This window comes from Sminthopsis crassicaudata, chromosome 4, assembly GCF_048593235.1.
Source record: "Sminthopsis crassicaudata isolate SCR6 chromosome 4, ASM4859323v1, whole genome shotgun sequence".
NCBI classification, from domain to species: Eukaryota; Metazoa; Chordata; class Mammalia; order Dasyuromorphia; family Dasyuridae; genus Sminthopsis; species Sminthopsis crassicaudata.
In genome coordinates, this window is record NC_133620.1 from 345,287,006 (window position 1) to 345,301,771 (window position 14,766).

Here is a 14,766-nt window from a genome sequence, read left to right on the forward strand (position 1 = left end):
AATCTTTCCCCTCCAATTCTTCCCCTCTCCTTAAGTTTCTTATTACTGACAAGACCACCATTATCCTCCTAGTCACCTTAGTTCATAACCAAAGTGTTATCCTTTATCCCTCAGTCTTTCTCATCCCTTCACCTTGTCCAATTTGTGGTGAGGCCTTTTGATTTTACCTTTATATTATCTTTAGCATATTCCTCCTTTTCTCTTTTTTACATGGCTAACACTCAGGTGCAGGCTCTTATCACCTCACAATTGGACTATTACTGGTCAGTTTCTGCTCTCTCAGTCTTTCCTTGCTCCAGTCCATCTTCCATTTGGTTGTAAAATTAATCTTCCTGAAGTACACATTTAATTATGTCCCCTACCTTCCATTCAATAAACTAGTGGCTTCCTATCATCTCCAGGATCAAATATAAAATCTTCTGTAACTTTTGAAATGCTACCTAATCAAGACCCTTCCTACTTTTCCAGTGTTCTTTTTCCTTATTCCTTGTGATACAGTGATACTGGACTCCTTTCCCTCATTTTTAGACTCCAAGCATTTTTTTCTGACTATCTCCTATGCCTGAACTTTACTTATCTCTACTTTCTGACTTCTCTGGCTTCCTTCAAGTCACAAACAAACTCCAACCTTCTATTAGAAGTCTTTCCCAATCTCTTAATGTTATTGTCTTCCCTATGTTGATTATTGTCAATTTATTTTATGCATACTTTGTATGTAGGTGTTTACATGTCTTCTCCATTAGTCTGTGAAATCTTTGGAAAAAAGTGATTTTCTTTTGCTATTCTTTGTATACCCATGGTGTCTTGCACACAGAAGGTGCTTAAGAAATGCTTATTAACTGATAAGAGGTCTTCCGGATAGTTGAATTATGGGGGTTCTTCTCACTTTAAAGCTTCTCTCTCCTTCCCTCTTTTTTTAAGACATTTAGCCTTGGTATGATGAAGAGCCTTGATAGGGAGACTCCTGATTTTTGACATTAAGTCAATGTGTGCAAAGGTTCCCCCCCCATAATCTCTGGATCTGAGTTTCTCTACCTACAAGATTAGACAGTGGGACCAAACTGTGACATTGGAATCTGTGACTGGAGAAAGATAGATGGCACAGCACTAAGCCCGGAGTCACAAATATCTGAATTCGTGTCTAGACTGAGACATTTCCTAACTATGTCACCCTTGGGCCAAAAATCATTAAAGATGAGCCAAATTTTATGAAAGTTACTATATTAATGTAGCTTAGGACGCTTATAGCCCTCCATTTCTTGCCTTTTTCCCCCTTCACTTCAATATTTGAACATTGTGCAGCATGCCTTTTCTCATGTCTCTAGCTGCCATTAATCCTTCCTTCCCTAAATTATCATGAATAGGAGCAGCTAGGTGGCTCAGGGGGTAGAGCACCAGCCCTGAAGTCAGGAGGACCTGAGTTCAAATTTAGCCTCAGACACTTAACACGTCCTAGCTGTGTGACCCTGGGCAAGTCACTTAACTCCAATTGCTTCAGCTTAAAAAAAAAAATGCTAACTAAAAAGCTTCTCAAATTTAAAAAAAAATTATCATGAATGTAGCTACATAAATGGGACAGCCAGGTGATAGAGTAGATAGAGCACTGGGCTAGGAATCAGGAAGACATCTTTCTGGGCTCAAATCTGGCCTGAGACATTTACTAGCTATGTGACTCTCTCTAGCTGGGCAAGTCACTTTGCCCTGTTTACTTCAGTTCCTCATCTGTAAAAAGAGGTGGAGAAGGAAACGGCAAACCATACTTCAGTCTCTTTGCTATGAAAACCCCACAAGGAATCACAGAGTTAGACAGAACTGAAATGACTCAACAACAGACTATAAAAACAGATGGTAATATAGTAGGAATCAGGGGAATCTTTGATCTCTTGGAGTGAAGTACCTCCCATGGAATTAGGTAAGTGCACTGGTTCCTTTCCAAGGAATATGTGCCTTCCTGGACACAGTTTCAAAGCTCTTTATATTTCTTATCCTCGGTCAATGACTTCACTGACTCACTCTAGTTAATGAAAATATATGTTTTAGGTCTTATTAGCCCCAATTTGCAAATAAGAAAATGGTTTATAATAATGTAATAACTTCCTGAGAGTTATATGGTTAGTAATTGTCAGAGCTGAGCTTTGGACTCTAGTCACTTAATTTAAAGGCCAGAGCTATTTCTTTTATACAATATTATCTCTTCAAATAACAGATCCTATTTCCAGGACTCCTGGACTTGACAGGTGTATGTGAAATTTGTTATTAGAAAAGCATCTTTCCCTGGAAAGATTTACATGAACTGATGCTGAGTGAAACAAGCAGAACCAGGAATACATTGTACACAGTAACAGCAAGATTGTGCAATGATCACCTATGAAAGATTTGATTTTTCTCAGTGATTCAGTGATCCAAGGCAATCCAATAAATCCTGGATTTAAAAAAAAAAAAAAAAAAAAAAAAAAAAGAAGTCATCTGCATCCAGAAAGAGAACTATGGATACTAAATGTAAATCAGCACATGCTATGGTCACTTTTTTTTTTCTCTGCCATAGTTTTTCCCTTTTGTTCTGATTTTTTTTCTCCCAACACGATCCATAAAGAAATGCTTATTAAAAAATTAACATGCATGTATAACCAGAAAAAAATAAAACAATTAATAAAGATGGAATAAAGCATCTTCCACCCATGGAAGCTTTTCAGCTTGTGTCAGACTGAGAGATTTCTGCTCTCCAGAAGCTTACATTCTTCTGTTGGAAACATCTATATAGATAAGTAAATACACATTAATTCAGGGAGAGGAATTGGGGAGGAAATTATTGTAGGAGTATGGGCAGCTAGGTGGTACAGTGGATAGAGTGCTGTGCCTGGAGTTAGAAAGATCTGAGTTTGAATGTGATCTCAGACACTTCCTGTGTGACTCTGAGCATGTTACTTATTTACCTCAGTTCCTCATCTGTAAAATGGGGACACACTGGAGAAGAAAATGGAAAACCACTTCAAGATTGTTTTGCCCCAAAACCCCAAGATAATATTCATTGGGGAAAGAGAGCATGGTATCACACAGAGTAGTGATGTAAACTCTAAACAAGCTTATTTTCAGGTCAGTATTTCCAGATTGTTTTGATTAGCAAAGAATTATGTGAAGCAGGAGACTCTGCTTCCTACTGTTGTACTCTCACCTTTGAGACAACCCGGATGGGCACTCAGTCTTCCCAGACTGTCTGTTTAACGTCTTTAAAGACAGTCTCAACATCTCAATAGACATCCTTATTACTTCCTAGATTCTACCTTTATTTACCCTTTCTTCACAGAGACCTTAAAAGTTGTGTCTCCCAAAAGCATATTGTGCATTCATTTATAACTCTGCCTTGCCTAGTTGCATTTGTTTGAGCCCGTGTGCTATACACATAATAAAATAGCAAATCTGTTATCTATGATGGGTATCTATGTAATGGTTGCTCCATGTTGTGAATCAAATCTTCATTATACTATTTTTTTTTTACTATTATGCTCTCCCAAATTGATTTCATATTTCTATTCCATAATTCCATTTCTGGTACCTTATTATCATTTCAGTAGGAAAGTAGAACAACAATAGCAATTGTAGGAGATGATGCTTAAACTTGAAATATAATATTCTAAGAAGGGGAAGTGAGAATGAAAAAAATGAAGCTCGAAGGGAGGAAAGGAGGGAAAGCATTCCAGGTCAGGAGGCAGAAAATTGAACAGGAACAGTTGGTGGACCTCCAGGAAAGGTGGCAGATATTTGGAAAGGATATGGGAAAAAGAACTGAAACCAGTTCAGATATTAAGTATTTATTCTTCCAGATCAGGAAAGATTAATGGGGTGAACTATTATCATGTGTCATAAGTCAGAATAGAATGCGAATTATCATACTGCAATCTGAGACATCCCCTCGTGAATCTTTTCTCTGGTTATTTCCATCCCTTAAGAGGTCTCTTATTCCCCTCCTGGCTCCACTTTTGAATCTTGGAGCTATTATCCAAGATAGCTCAATTCTTCTCAGAACTTCTATTTTGAGGAAGTCCTTACTTTCCAGACTAAGTTCCAGAATCTCCAGACTTCTCCTTTGAGCTCTAAAGTGGGCACCTCTCCCCATTCTCCTCCCCCGCCTCTGCTTCTCAGCTTCCTTTTTTATGTTGTCTTCCCCTAATAGAATGTAAACCCACTGAGGGCACGGTCACTCTTTCTTTTTGCCAGTACTTGTATTCCTAGCATTTAGTAAGTACTCAAAAAATGCTTTCCCCCCAAAAGATGTCATTAAGATGGTGAAGGAATAGGAACTGAATATATGATTTCATCTCTTGGATGAAGAAATTTCGATCAATACAAGTTGTCCCCTTCTCTGTAACTTATTTCTTTTTACTTCCTTGTCTTTATTTATTTTTTTTTTTTTGAGAGATCTACACATATATTGAGCTTACCAATGGAATGTAAAGAGGATACCAGTATAATACCCAAATGACTTTTATAAAGCAGAACATACATAATTAACAACAGGGATTAGCAAATGGGAGAGTAATATATATATTAAAGCATTTGGCTCAGAAAATATCTTCAATCTGTCTTTCCAACATCATCATAATTCTCTTCAATGTTATCTCCAATTGACAAATGTCCAATGACAAATCTAATGGCTCTTTTTCAATGCTTATCATTCTGGACCTCTCTTCTTATTTAAATCTTTGTGCTTTCCTAATTCCACCTATGTGGATGATTCTTTCTAAGCCTTCTTTGCTAGACTTTTCTCCAGATCATGAACACTGACCATGGATATCTCCTAAGGTTCTGTCCAGGTTCTCTTCTTCCTCTTTCCACATATTCTCACGTGGTGATTTTCTCAGCTTCATGTTCTCAATTATTATCTCTAAGGAGATGACTCCTAGAAATACATATCCAGCCTACTTCTCTCCATGTCACTTTTTGGATTATCTCTAATTTGGATTATCCCTATGGCCAAAGCAGAACTTTTGTTTCTCCCTCAACTTTCCTTCCTTCCACTTTCCTCCATAAACATTGAAGGCACAACCATTCTGTTACCCAGGCTTTCAACATTGATGTGGTCATTCTCATGACACACTCTACATATCTAATCCCAAGACTTGGTTCTACTCTTTCAACATTCCTTGTAAACACTCCCTTCTTTCTACGTGCAGAGTCACCACTCTGGTATAGGTTCTTGTCATCCAGTACTTGGACTACTGCAGCTGTCTCCTTGCCTCATATGCTCTCGTTCCAACCCATCCTCCATTCAGCTGCTAAAGTATTTTTCTAAAGAGCAGATCTAATCATATCATGTCAACACTTCCTTGTCTCCCTCTCTCCAATAGTTTCCAATGTAACACAGTGGATACGGGCTGAACCTGGAGTCGGGAAGACCTTAATTCATGGCCCTGGGTCAATCACTTAACCTATCAGTTATCTCATCTGCAAAATGAGCCGGAGAAGCAAATGGCAAACCATTCCAGTATCTTTGCCAAGAAAACCCCAAATAGTCATAAAGTGCTAGAAAGGACTGCATAATGGCTAGCCCTCAAACAATAATAAAATATGGCTTGGCATTTAAAGCCCTTCACTGCCTGGATCTCTTTCATTTCTCCACATTAGTTTACATTATATTCCTCAAACTAGAGCCCCATTTCTTTCCTTTGTTCTTTTCCCACATGTCTGGGATACCTTCCCTTCTTGCATCTGACTTCCTTTAAGACTCAATTTTGATTCCAACCATTTGCAGGAGGCCCTTATTGACCCATAATCCAGCCCAGACTAGTGCCAGGGGTTTCTTATTGAGATTATCTCTCTCCTACCTTGTGTATTAATTATGTGCATCTAGTTGCTTACATATTGTTTCTCCTGTTGGAATGTGACCTCTTTGAGGGGAGGGGATTACTCTCTTCTTCTGTCTAGCACTTAGCAGCAGCCGGCACATAAGTACCAGCTGTAAGGACTCAGAGGATAGAACACTATCCTGGAACAAGGAAGCCCTAAGTTCAAATTTAGCTTCAGAGACTTACTAGCTTTGTGACCCTGGTCATGTCACTTAACCTTTGCCTCTTTCCTTAGGTGGAAAATGGGTATGATAGCACTAATGACACCTATCTGACAGGATTGTGAAGATCTAATGAGCTATTTTAAAAAGGATTAAGTACACAGCCTGGCACATAGTAGACACTCTGTCAAAGTTATTGTTGACTGGCTCTGAAAATTGAGAACCCTCTGGGGAAAATCACTCCCATTTCACTTTATTTACAACTTTACAGCAAATTATATACAGAATTCGTATACAGATATAGGGGAAGGTCATAATGATTGGGGGGGGGGGGCATTTATGACCTGATGCCAAGAAGTCAAATGCCACTCACAGGCTGTGACTGGCTCCCATGGTAGCAGAGATTGGTGAGCTAAACATAAGTTAGCACATTTCATGTTTCCTCCTGTTGTCTAGTTCTTTTTGATATATTGGAGTCCCAGCCTCACTGCACTTTTCCATTCATCTTCCAGTTTGGGAGGAATGGGATAATTAAGAAAGCAGCAGCCCTGAAGGCAAGGTATGGGGGTGAGAGGAAAAAGGGGCAGTGTGTGTAATCTCCAGTGTAATCTACATCATCTTCCCCACCTTTCCCTACCCCCAATTCAGATGCCAATCACTCAACAGCCCAGATGGTGTTCTGTTCTAGCCACACCTGGGTCAAGGTATGGCAATGTTTCTTCAATTTTCCTGTGCTGGGAAGGTCTGGACATCAATGCTCAGTAAAGGAGAAAGGTCTCTTTCCTACCTTCCCACTCCCTTACCCACACCCTGCCTGGTCTGTGTTCTTTCCTCTAAAACAATAATTTCAAGTTTCTGAGTTCCTTAGAACCCTTTTGTTCTCTTAAAAATTATCAAGGACCCTCCCCTCCCAACCAAAGACTTGTTCTCTATGGGTATATTTATCAATATTTACCATATTACAAATAAATGTCACAGGTGTTATGAAAACAATTTGAACCTTGTGCATCTCCAGAAAGGATGAGAGACCTTAGGGGGTACCTGAGCCACCCTTTGGGGACCACTGCTGTAAAGTATTAACATCTCTTTTTGTAGTTAACTCCACCAGCCAGATGGACTGGTTGGGACCAAGTCAGTAGTTCTCATTTCTGAAACAGCCCAGGGGGAAGAAACAGCTAAATTTGAGACTGGAGGTAGGAGAAAGTGCTCTCCTTACCCAACCCAATGAGAAAGAATTCAGAAATTTGTTGGGTGTGTCAGGTCAGGACCTCCTTTTCCAGGGGCCACAATTTCCCTTCCCTCACTTTTTCCACAGCTAAGGCCTCCCCATTTTCATTCAGACCCTCCTCCTTATTTTCTTTCTTCCCCTTCATTTTCCCCTCAACCTGTCCCCCCTTCATCATCTCCTCCCACTGAAATCTAAGCCATCTACTGAGCAACCCTTCAGGAAAGGGTTGTTGAAATAAATTGAGTCAGCAAAGGACACTGTACTCTGCCCCTAGGTAATCTCAACTTACTTGGACAGCTGGGAGTTCCCCCTCCTCCAGATGCAGGCCATACACTGCCAAAACCACCTCTCACTCAATATCCAGTGGCGATAAGAAATAGTAATTAAGTGGCAAAAATGTTGATTATCTTTTGGTCCCCTTCCTCCCCCCAACTCTCCCACCCCAACTTCATTTTCAGAGCCCCTTCCCAGTCCTTCCCAACACTCAGGATCAAAAGTTTTAAAAATTCATTTATAGTATGCAATTTACTTTACATTAAAGAGTTGTTCTGCCCAGGAAAACCCACAGGTAAGGGGCAAGGCTTTAACCAAAGTTATGGTTCTCTAATGGTGGAACTTTGGGCACTATAGAGCAGCAGGCTAGGCACATCTTGTTTATGCCAGAGGATGACCCTGCTTGGCATATTTAAAACCCCCACCAAACCTCCAAGCACACAGAACTCAAGAGATTCTGGACAGGATCAGCCTACTCCGTCTGAAGTTGAGGAAGGCTATCTCTCAAGTCCAAGGGCTCTTCCCACCTGCAGAAATCTTCCTTTCAGCATTCTGGGACAGGCAGTGGATCATCCAGCCTCTTCTTAAATATACTGAGTGTCAAAGAAGTCCCTTCCATTGTTGGAGAGCCCTCTTTCTTAATATGGGCTATTTGCTTCTCTCTCCCTCGATCTTCAAAGCTCTAAGAAAAGGAAAGGCTTTCTAGCCCAGGTAATGCCCAGGGCCCCTAGGAGTGAGGGCACCCTTGAATAGGCAGAGGCAAGAAGAGAAATAAATTAAGCATCAAGCTCCTAGGGTGTTCCAGTATGCCTCAGAAAGCTGGGTTGACAATTCCTTGTTGAGTACTTCGAGTTGTCACAACCGGAGTGTAAGGTGGAGGTGGCTCTCTAGGAGGTACAGGTGGGCACAGGACTGGCTTCTGAATAACCTGTGGGGAGGAGAGCAGTTTTCTCTGTTGACTCCTGGAGTTTCAACTCCAGGAGAAGGTAGGGTGACGTAACCACACCCCTCTCTCTGAAGCAAGGACAAAATAAGGATAAGGAAGATGGTACCTGAGGCCATAGTATTACAGAATTTGGATCTGGAAGGTATCTTAGGTATCTAAGACTAAGATGCATCTATAGCCAAACCCCTCATTTCACAGATAAGGAAAAGTTAATTTCCTGGAGGTTAAGCCTTGAGAAACAAGAGCAGGGTTCAAACTAGAGTGTTTTTACTCCTAATTCAAAGGGCTTACCACTACCAGTAACTATGTTTGTTGGGCGTGGGACACAATGACCTGGGAGAAATATCTTATGGTAAAAGACAAGGAATCCTCAACATTTTTTTGGTTCCAGGAGTCCTTGGCTTTCTAGTAAATCTACCCAAATTCTCTATTCAATAAAAAAGGAAATAAATCCTAGAATTTATCATGAACACACATCTAAGACATTTTGTCACTGCTGATTGAAAATCGATTGTGGAATATTTTCAATAGAATAATATGGCTATTTGCTAATATTCACCATAGCCTTGTAACAAGTTTTGTGTCCCAGGTTGGGAAATCCCTGATGTAGAGAGGAAGAGCATAGGATCATAGATTGAGATGAGAAAGATTTTAGAATAATAGTAATAGCTAGCACTTAAATAGCACTTTTAAGGTTTACAAAGAACTTACTTCACTGAAAGGTAGGTGCTATTATTATCGCCATTTTTTTTTTAACATATGACAAAACAGATGTAAATAAAGACATAGTTGCATAGTTACTGAGGATTCACAACTGGATTTGAATTCAAGACTTTCAGAAATCAAGTCCAATGAACTATCTACTGCTTCATCTTTTGTGGTCATTATTCTGATTCTTTTTGATTCCCCATGGGGATTTCTTGGCAAAGATACTAGAATAGTTTGCTATTTGCTTCTTCAGCTCATTTTACAGATGAGGAAACTGAGGCAGACTAAGGCAGATGTTACTGAACTAAAACAAGGTTCCTTCAAGGGAAAGACAGCACTGAAGATCAGCAACTTGCTGCATCAAACTGCCTCTCCTAGATGTCCTTTCTTGTGACTTATGCCAAGAAGGAGCAGATATCCAGGACACAGCTGGGATCTAGGGGGACTTACCTCACTGTAAGGAGGTGGTGGCCCAAATAGGGCAGGTGCTGAAACCTCAGGGGACACAGGAGGATTACCAAAGGTCACAGACACCGGCACCTCTCTCTGGGATGGGGCTTCTGGTTCCGAGGTACAACAAGCTCGGCACAAACGCTTTGACAAGCCACAGATACAAAGGAGAGGGATGATGACCAGAAAGCTGATGACAAATGTCCTAGGGAGGCAGGAAGATCAACAATGAGATCCTCTCAACTGGCCATATCTAGAGGCAAGCTACCTTTGGGCATGGCCACAATGTCCCCCATGTTTCTCACCTCATGGGGCCAGAGAAATGTTCTGTCTTCACACAGCAGCCATTGGCACAGCATTCAAATCCTTCAGGGCAGAAGCTAACATGGGAGAAAGTGAAAAGTAATCTGTTGGTCAAAAGGATCCTGTATCTAACCCGGGCCCTTTCCCCAATGGAACAATAAGCAATGGACTCTCACAATCTTGGCAGGGAAACTTTTCTGTGGCTGGAGTAAACCATGTCTAAACTGGCTTATGGAGTGATAGAAAGAGCCTTGTGTGAGGGATGGGAAGGAAGGCCAAAAGATTTCTCCTCATGATTCTGCCATTTATTAATTATGTGGTCCTAGAGAGGTTTTTTGGTTTTTTTTTTTTCTGAACTTCAGCTTTTTCATCACTAAAATGGGGATAACTTTGATCCTGCCCACCTAGAAGCAACTGTATTCCTTTTTTTAGTTTATTTATTTTTAATACACATTGTTTTATGAATTATGTTAGAAGAGAAGAATCAGAGTAAAAGGGAAAAACCATGGGAGAGATTAAAAAAACAGAAAATAGAAGTGAGCATATCATGTGTTAATGAAGTAAATGTATCCTACAAATGGAGAAGGCAATATAAAAAAAAGTAAAGGCTTGTTTACATATATTATTCCCCTTGGCCCCACTAAAAGCAATTAACACCCAAGTGGATCTCAAAGTGCTTAAGAGATATCAACTCCCCACCTTTCTATTCCATTATCTCTCTGTGGGTCCCTGAAACATTTATTTTAAAGTATTTTGGTACTGAGTGGCTTTGGAATCCTGGTTTTCACACAAAGTAGGTGACCTTGGAAAAGTAATTTCACCCAGCATCTAAGGAATAATGAAAAGATCGTTTATGATAAGGCTTAAGGTCTTTCCAGCCCTAAAGGAAGTGATGTTATCTCCCAATTTCTCTTCTACAAATATCACAGTGAAGAAAGCTAAAACAAAAGACTGGAGAATAGGCCCAAGAAGGACTTCTTCAAGGATAGGCAGGGAGTGCAGGCTTACTTTTGGCACCAAACTCCATTTTATAGATGGGTAAATGGACATCCAGCCCAAGACATGGGGTAAGGCACAGAAGATTCCAGCCCAGGTCCCTTAATTCCAAATTCATTGTTTTGCCCACTGTAATTCCAGGTCTAGGAGCCTGGGTTAGTGAAAGACCAATCTATGGAAAGAGTAAAAGAGAATTCCAACTGGGCCTTTTTGCTTAGAAACTTGACTCTGGTGACCTCCCCTTCTTCTCTATGGAGGGAGAAACTAAGGCACCCAGACATCCATACTTACTAGTGCAGTTGGCATTCACCAGTTACCTAGGGAGGAAAGAAGCCAGAGCTTAGAGACAGTGGGGTTGGGGGATAAAAGACCTTTATTTATCAACAAATATATATACATACATATATATATATATATATATATATTTTTTTTGTTTTGTTTGTTTGTTTGTTTTTGTTTTTGAGGCAATTGGAATCAAGTGACTTTTGCAGGATCACACAGCTAGGAAGTGTTAAGTGTCTGAGACCCATTTGAACGTAGGTCCTCCTAACTCCAAGGTGGTAGCCATCTGGCTACCCCAACAAAGATTTATTAAAGCACAAATTTACTAAGGCAACAAATATTTAAGAAAGTACTGGGGCTACAAATACAAAGAATGAAATAATCCTACTCATAAAAGTATTTTATTCTAGGTGGGAAAATGAGACTATAAAATCCACTAACTGGGGTCCGTAAAATATCCCACGTAGAACCACAGCTTCCTTAGAGAAATGGCTGCACAGGTCCCTGTTCCTATTCCCCGCCCCCTCCTGCCCAAGTAGCTCCTATTTCATTCTAATCAGCAGCATCTCAGCGGCCAGAGGAGTTCTGGGAACACCAGGACAAATTTGGGTCGTCCAAGTTGGATATCCCTTTAGGAGTTGGGTCCCGCAACCACCGTTCATGTAATTAGATAAAAAAAATCCCCACAATAATTGCAGCGGTAGTCATAAACAATTTACATGGGCAATAAAGATAAAATAATGTAATGAAAAAACAATAGTTAAGATAACTGGAGAGTACGATGTTTTTCTCCAACTCAGCTGGAAAGCCTTAAAAATTTAATACCAAAAAAGAATCTGAACAGTAGCCCCAGGAAAAAGCACAAAGGAGAGATCCAGGGATCCATGAAGACAACAACTTCTTCCCAATCACCCAGCACTCGTAAATCAGAAATCTAAGGGCAGAGATCCACATGTCTGGGAACAGGATGGGGGTGGAAGAGACTCCTACCAAACTCCCAGATCTCTCCAGTCTCCTCCCCCCTCCATAATTAACATAACTAAAGGGGTGGGGGTGAATGGGGAAGACTGAATTCCCATTTGTGGATCAGAGAAAAAACTAGATTTAGGCTCTCCAAGCACTTTACTCATATAGACACTGATTTGGTTTTCCTAGTTTTCCCATATAGCAAATTAATTTCTCCAGCTAGCCTCAGGCCTTAAAATCCTAGATCAGAGACATCACCCACACCCCCAAAATGTGTGAGACTACAGTAGGTGGGGTGGGGGAGGGTAAAATGAGTTCGAACCCTGTTTTAAACTCTGTTAGTTACTCTGTCCCCTTAGGTCTAGGACGCAGAAATGGGGAAGAAAACCAAGAAACAGTAAGCCAAGGCTAATACTGAGGTCAAAGTTCTCTCTGAGACCTCAGGACACTCAGATGCGGGGGATGGGGGCCCGTAATTTACACCCTTCCCCCCGGAATTTCTGCTTCTCTTCCCACGTAAAACGCACACACATCCCCCCGTTCTCAATAGCTCCTCCACACTCTTACCTGTCCTGGCAAGGAGCGACTGGCAATAAGGATCTGTCCCCCCGAGTGAAACAAAGGCACCCCAGACTCTCCCCTTGTCCCGTTCCCCCTCCAAGGCCTCACCTGTTGGAGAGCTGCTAAGATGCTAAATAGCAGACTGGGCAAGAAGCTGGGGAACCTAAAGACCCAGGAGTGCGGCATCCTGGACTGGTAGACGAAGTCTACCAGCTTCCGTGTGTAGGGGGGGAAGGAGGTAAGGCTGGCGCCTCCCTCTAGTTTCTGCGGCCGGCCCAGGAAAAGGGGGTGGAGCTGATGCAATTGTTATTGGCTGGACTGAGATTCTCCAGGGGGAAGGAGAATAATTTTTAAGGCTGCTGGGCAGTCTAGAAGACCCGGGTTCAAATCCGGTTTAGGAAGTCTCTAGTGTGGACATAAACTAATCACTCACTCCAAATCTCAGTGGCCTGAGTACTCTAAAGACTATAAATTACAGATAAGCAGAAAATCTGCATCTGCGGAAGAGAGTTTCCACACCGGGACACTAATAATATTGCATATCAGGTTAAAAAAAAAAAAAACAAACAAACCATTACAGAGTTTTGACTTCCCTATCGACTTCCTTACAATTCAATTTCGTTAAACTAGCTTTATTAAACGCTTACTAGGTGCCAGATTCTGGGGGTAGAATGAAAAAATGAACATACTCCTTTCTCTTAATTAGCATACTTTGTACCTCACTTTCCAGCCCTCACCAGCCCATTAATAGCTCCATTAATAACTTTGAATACGACAGATTCCCAGAGGCGACATAGCGGCCGGGAACACACTCCTCCGCTTTTCGGGTCCCCTCCCTTCCCTAAAGAAATTTACTATTCCAGAAGGGTAAATACTCCAGTTTGTGTTTTCTCTTTTCAACAATTTCTGCGGGTTCCGTCTTCTCTTCTTACAGGAATGAATGAATGAATGACTAGAGGGAAAATCCAGACTCATTGGGTATGTGCATAGGTGAGCATCCGTAGGGAGGTTGGGAGGGTTGTTACATAATTCTCAGGGACCAGATTCTTTTATTTTATTTTTATTTTTTAATGGCACTTTATTTTTCCAAATACATACACAGCTAGTTTTCAACATTCATCTTTGCAAAATCTTGGTTCCAAATTTTTCTCCCTCTCCTCTCCCCTCCCCAAGACAACAAACAATCCAATATAGATTAAACATGTGCAATTCTTCTAAACATATTTCCATGTTCGTCATACTGTGCAGAAGAAAGTCTTATCAAAAGTGGAAAAATGCAAGAAAGAAAGAAAAAAACAAACAAACAAACAACAACAAACACTGAAAATACTTTGTTTGCTTGGATCTACATTCAGCCTCCATAGTTCTCTGGATGTGGATGGCTATTGGAATTGCCTTAAATCAGTTCATTGTGAAAAGAGCCAAATCTATCACAGTTGATCATCACATAATCTTGTTACAGTACACAAAAGTTCTGATTCTGCTCACTTCACTGGGCATCAGTTCGTGTATATCTTTCTGAGTTTTTCTGAAATCAGCCTGCTTATCATTTCTTATAGAACAATAAAATCCCATTACATTCATTTATCATAACTTAGTCATTTCCCAACAAAAGAGCATCCATTTAATTTTCAGTTCCTTGCCACTACAAAAAAGGCTGCTACAAATATTTTTGCATATGTGGGTCTTTCCCCCCCTTTTATGATCTCTTTGGGATGTAGACACAGTAAAAACCATGCTGGATCAGAGGGTATGCACAGTTTGATAGCACTTTGGGCATAGTTCCAAATTGCTCTCCGGAATGGTTAGATCATTTCACAACTCCAAGAATGCCTTTGTGAGGGACCAGATTCTTTATCTGGGAGGTGGGTATAAAATAGTTAATTTCCCCTTCCCTCTCCTTCCCTTTTCTTTCCCTTTGTCCTCCTGGCCTTGCATTCCAAAAAGCCAGGAAGGAACTTCCCAAATGAGCATCAATGGCCTTTGGGGCTAATAAAGTGAGTGTTGGGACTAAGAGAAAAACCAGGGTTCAAGGTCCGCCTCAGACTT

At 40.8% G+C, this 14,766-nt stretch overlaps 1 protein-coding gene across 1 annotated transcript; it reads right to left on the bottom strand.

Moving 5' to 3' along the window:
- Nucleotides 1-7,724: 7,724 nt before the first annotated feature.
- TMEM92 (transmembrane protein 92) lies at nt 7,725-12,973 on the bottom strand. Its single transcript, XM_074261163.1, has 5 exons — nt 12,826-12,973; nt 11,200-11,225; nt 9,915-9,989; nt 9,610-9,814; nt 7,725-8,433 (listed from the first exon to the last, which is right to left on the bottom strand). The coding sequence occupies exons 1-5, from the start codon at nt 12,901-12,903 to the stop codon at nt 8,317-8,319; spliced, it is 501 nt and encodes a 166-aa protein (XP_074117264.1). The 5' UTR covers nt 12,904-12,973; the 3' UTR covers nt 7,725-8,316.
- Nucleotides 12,974-14,766: the final 1,793 nt, after the last annotated feature.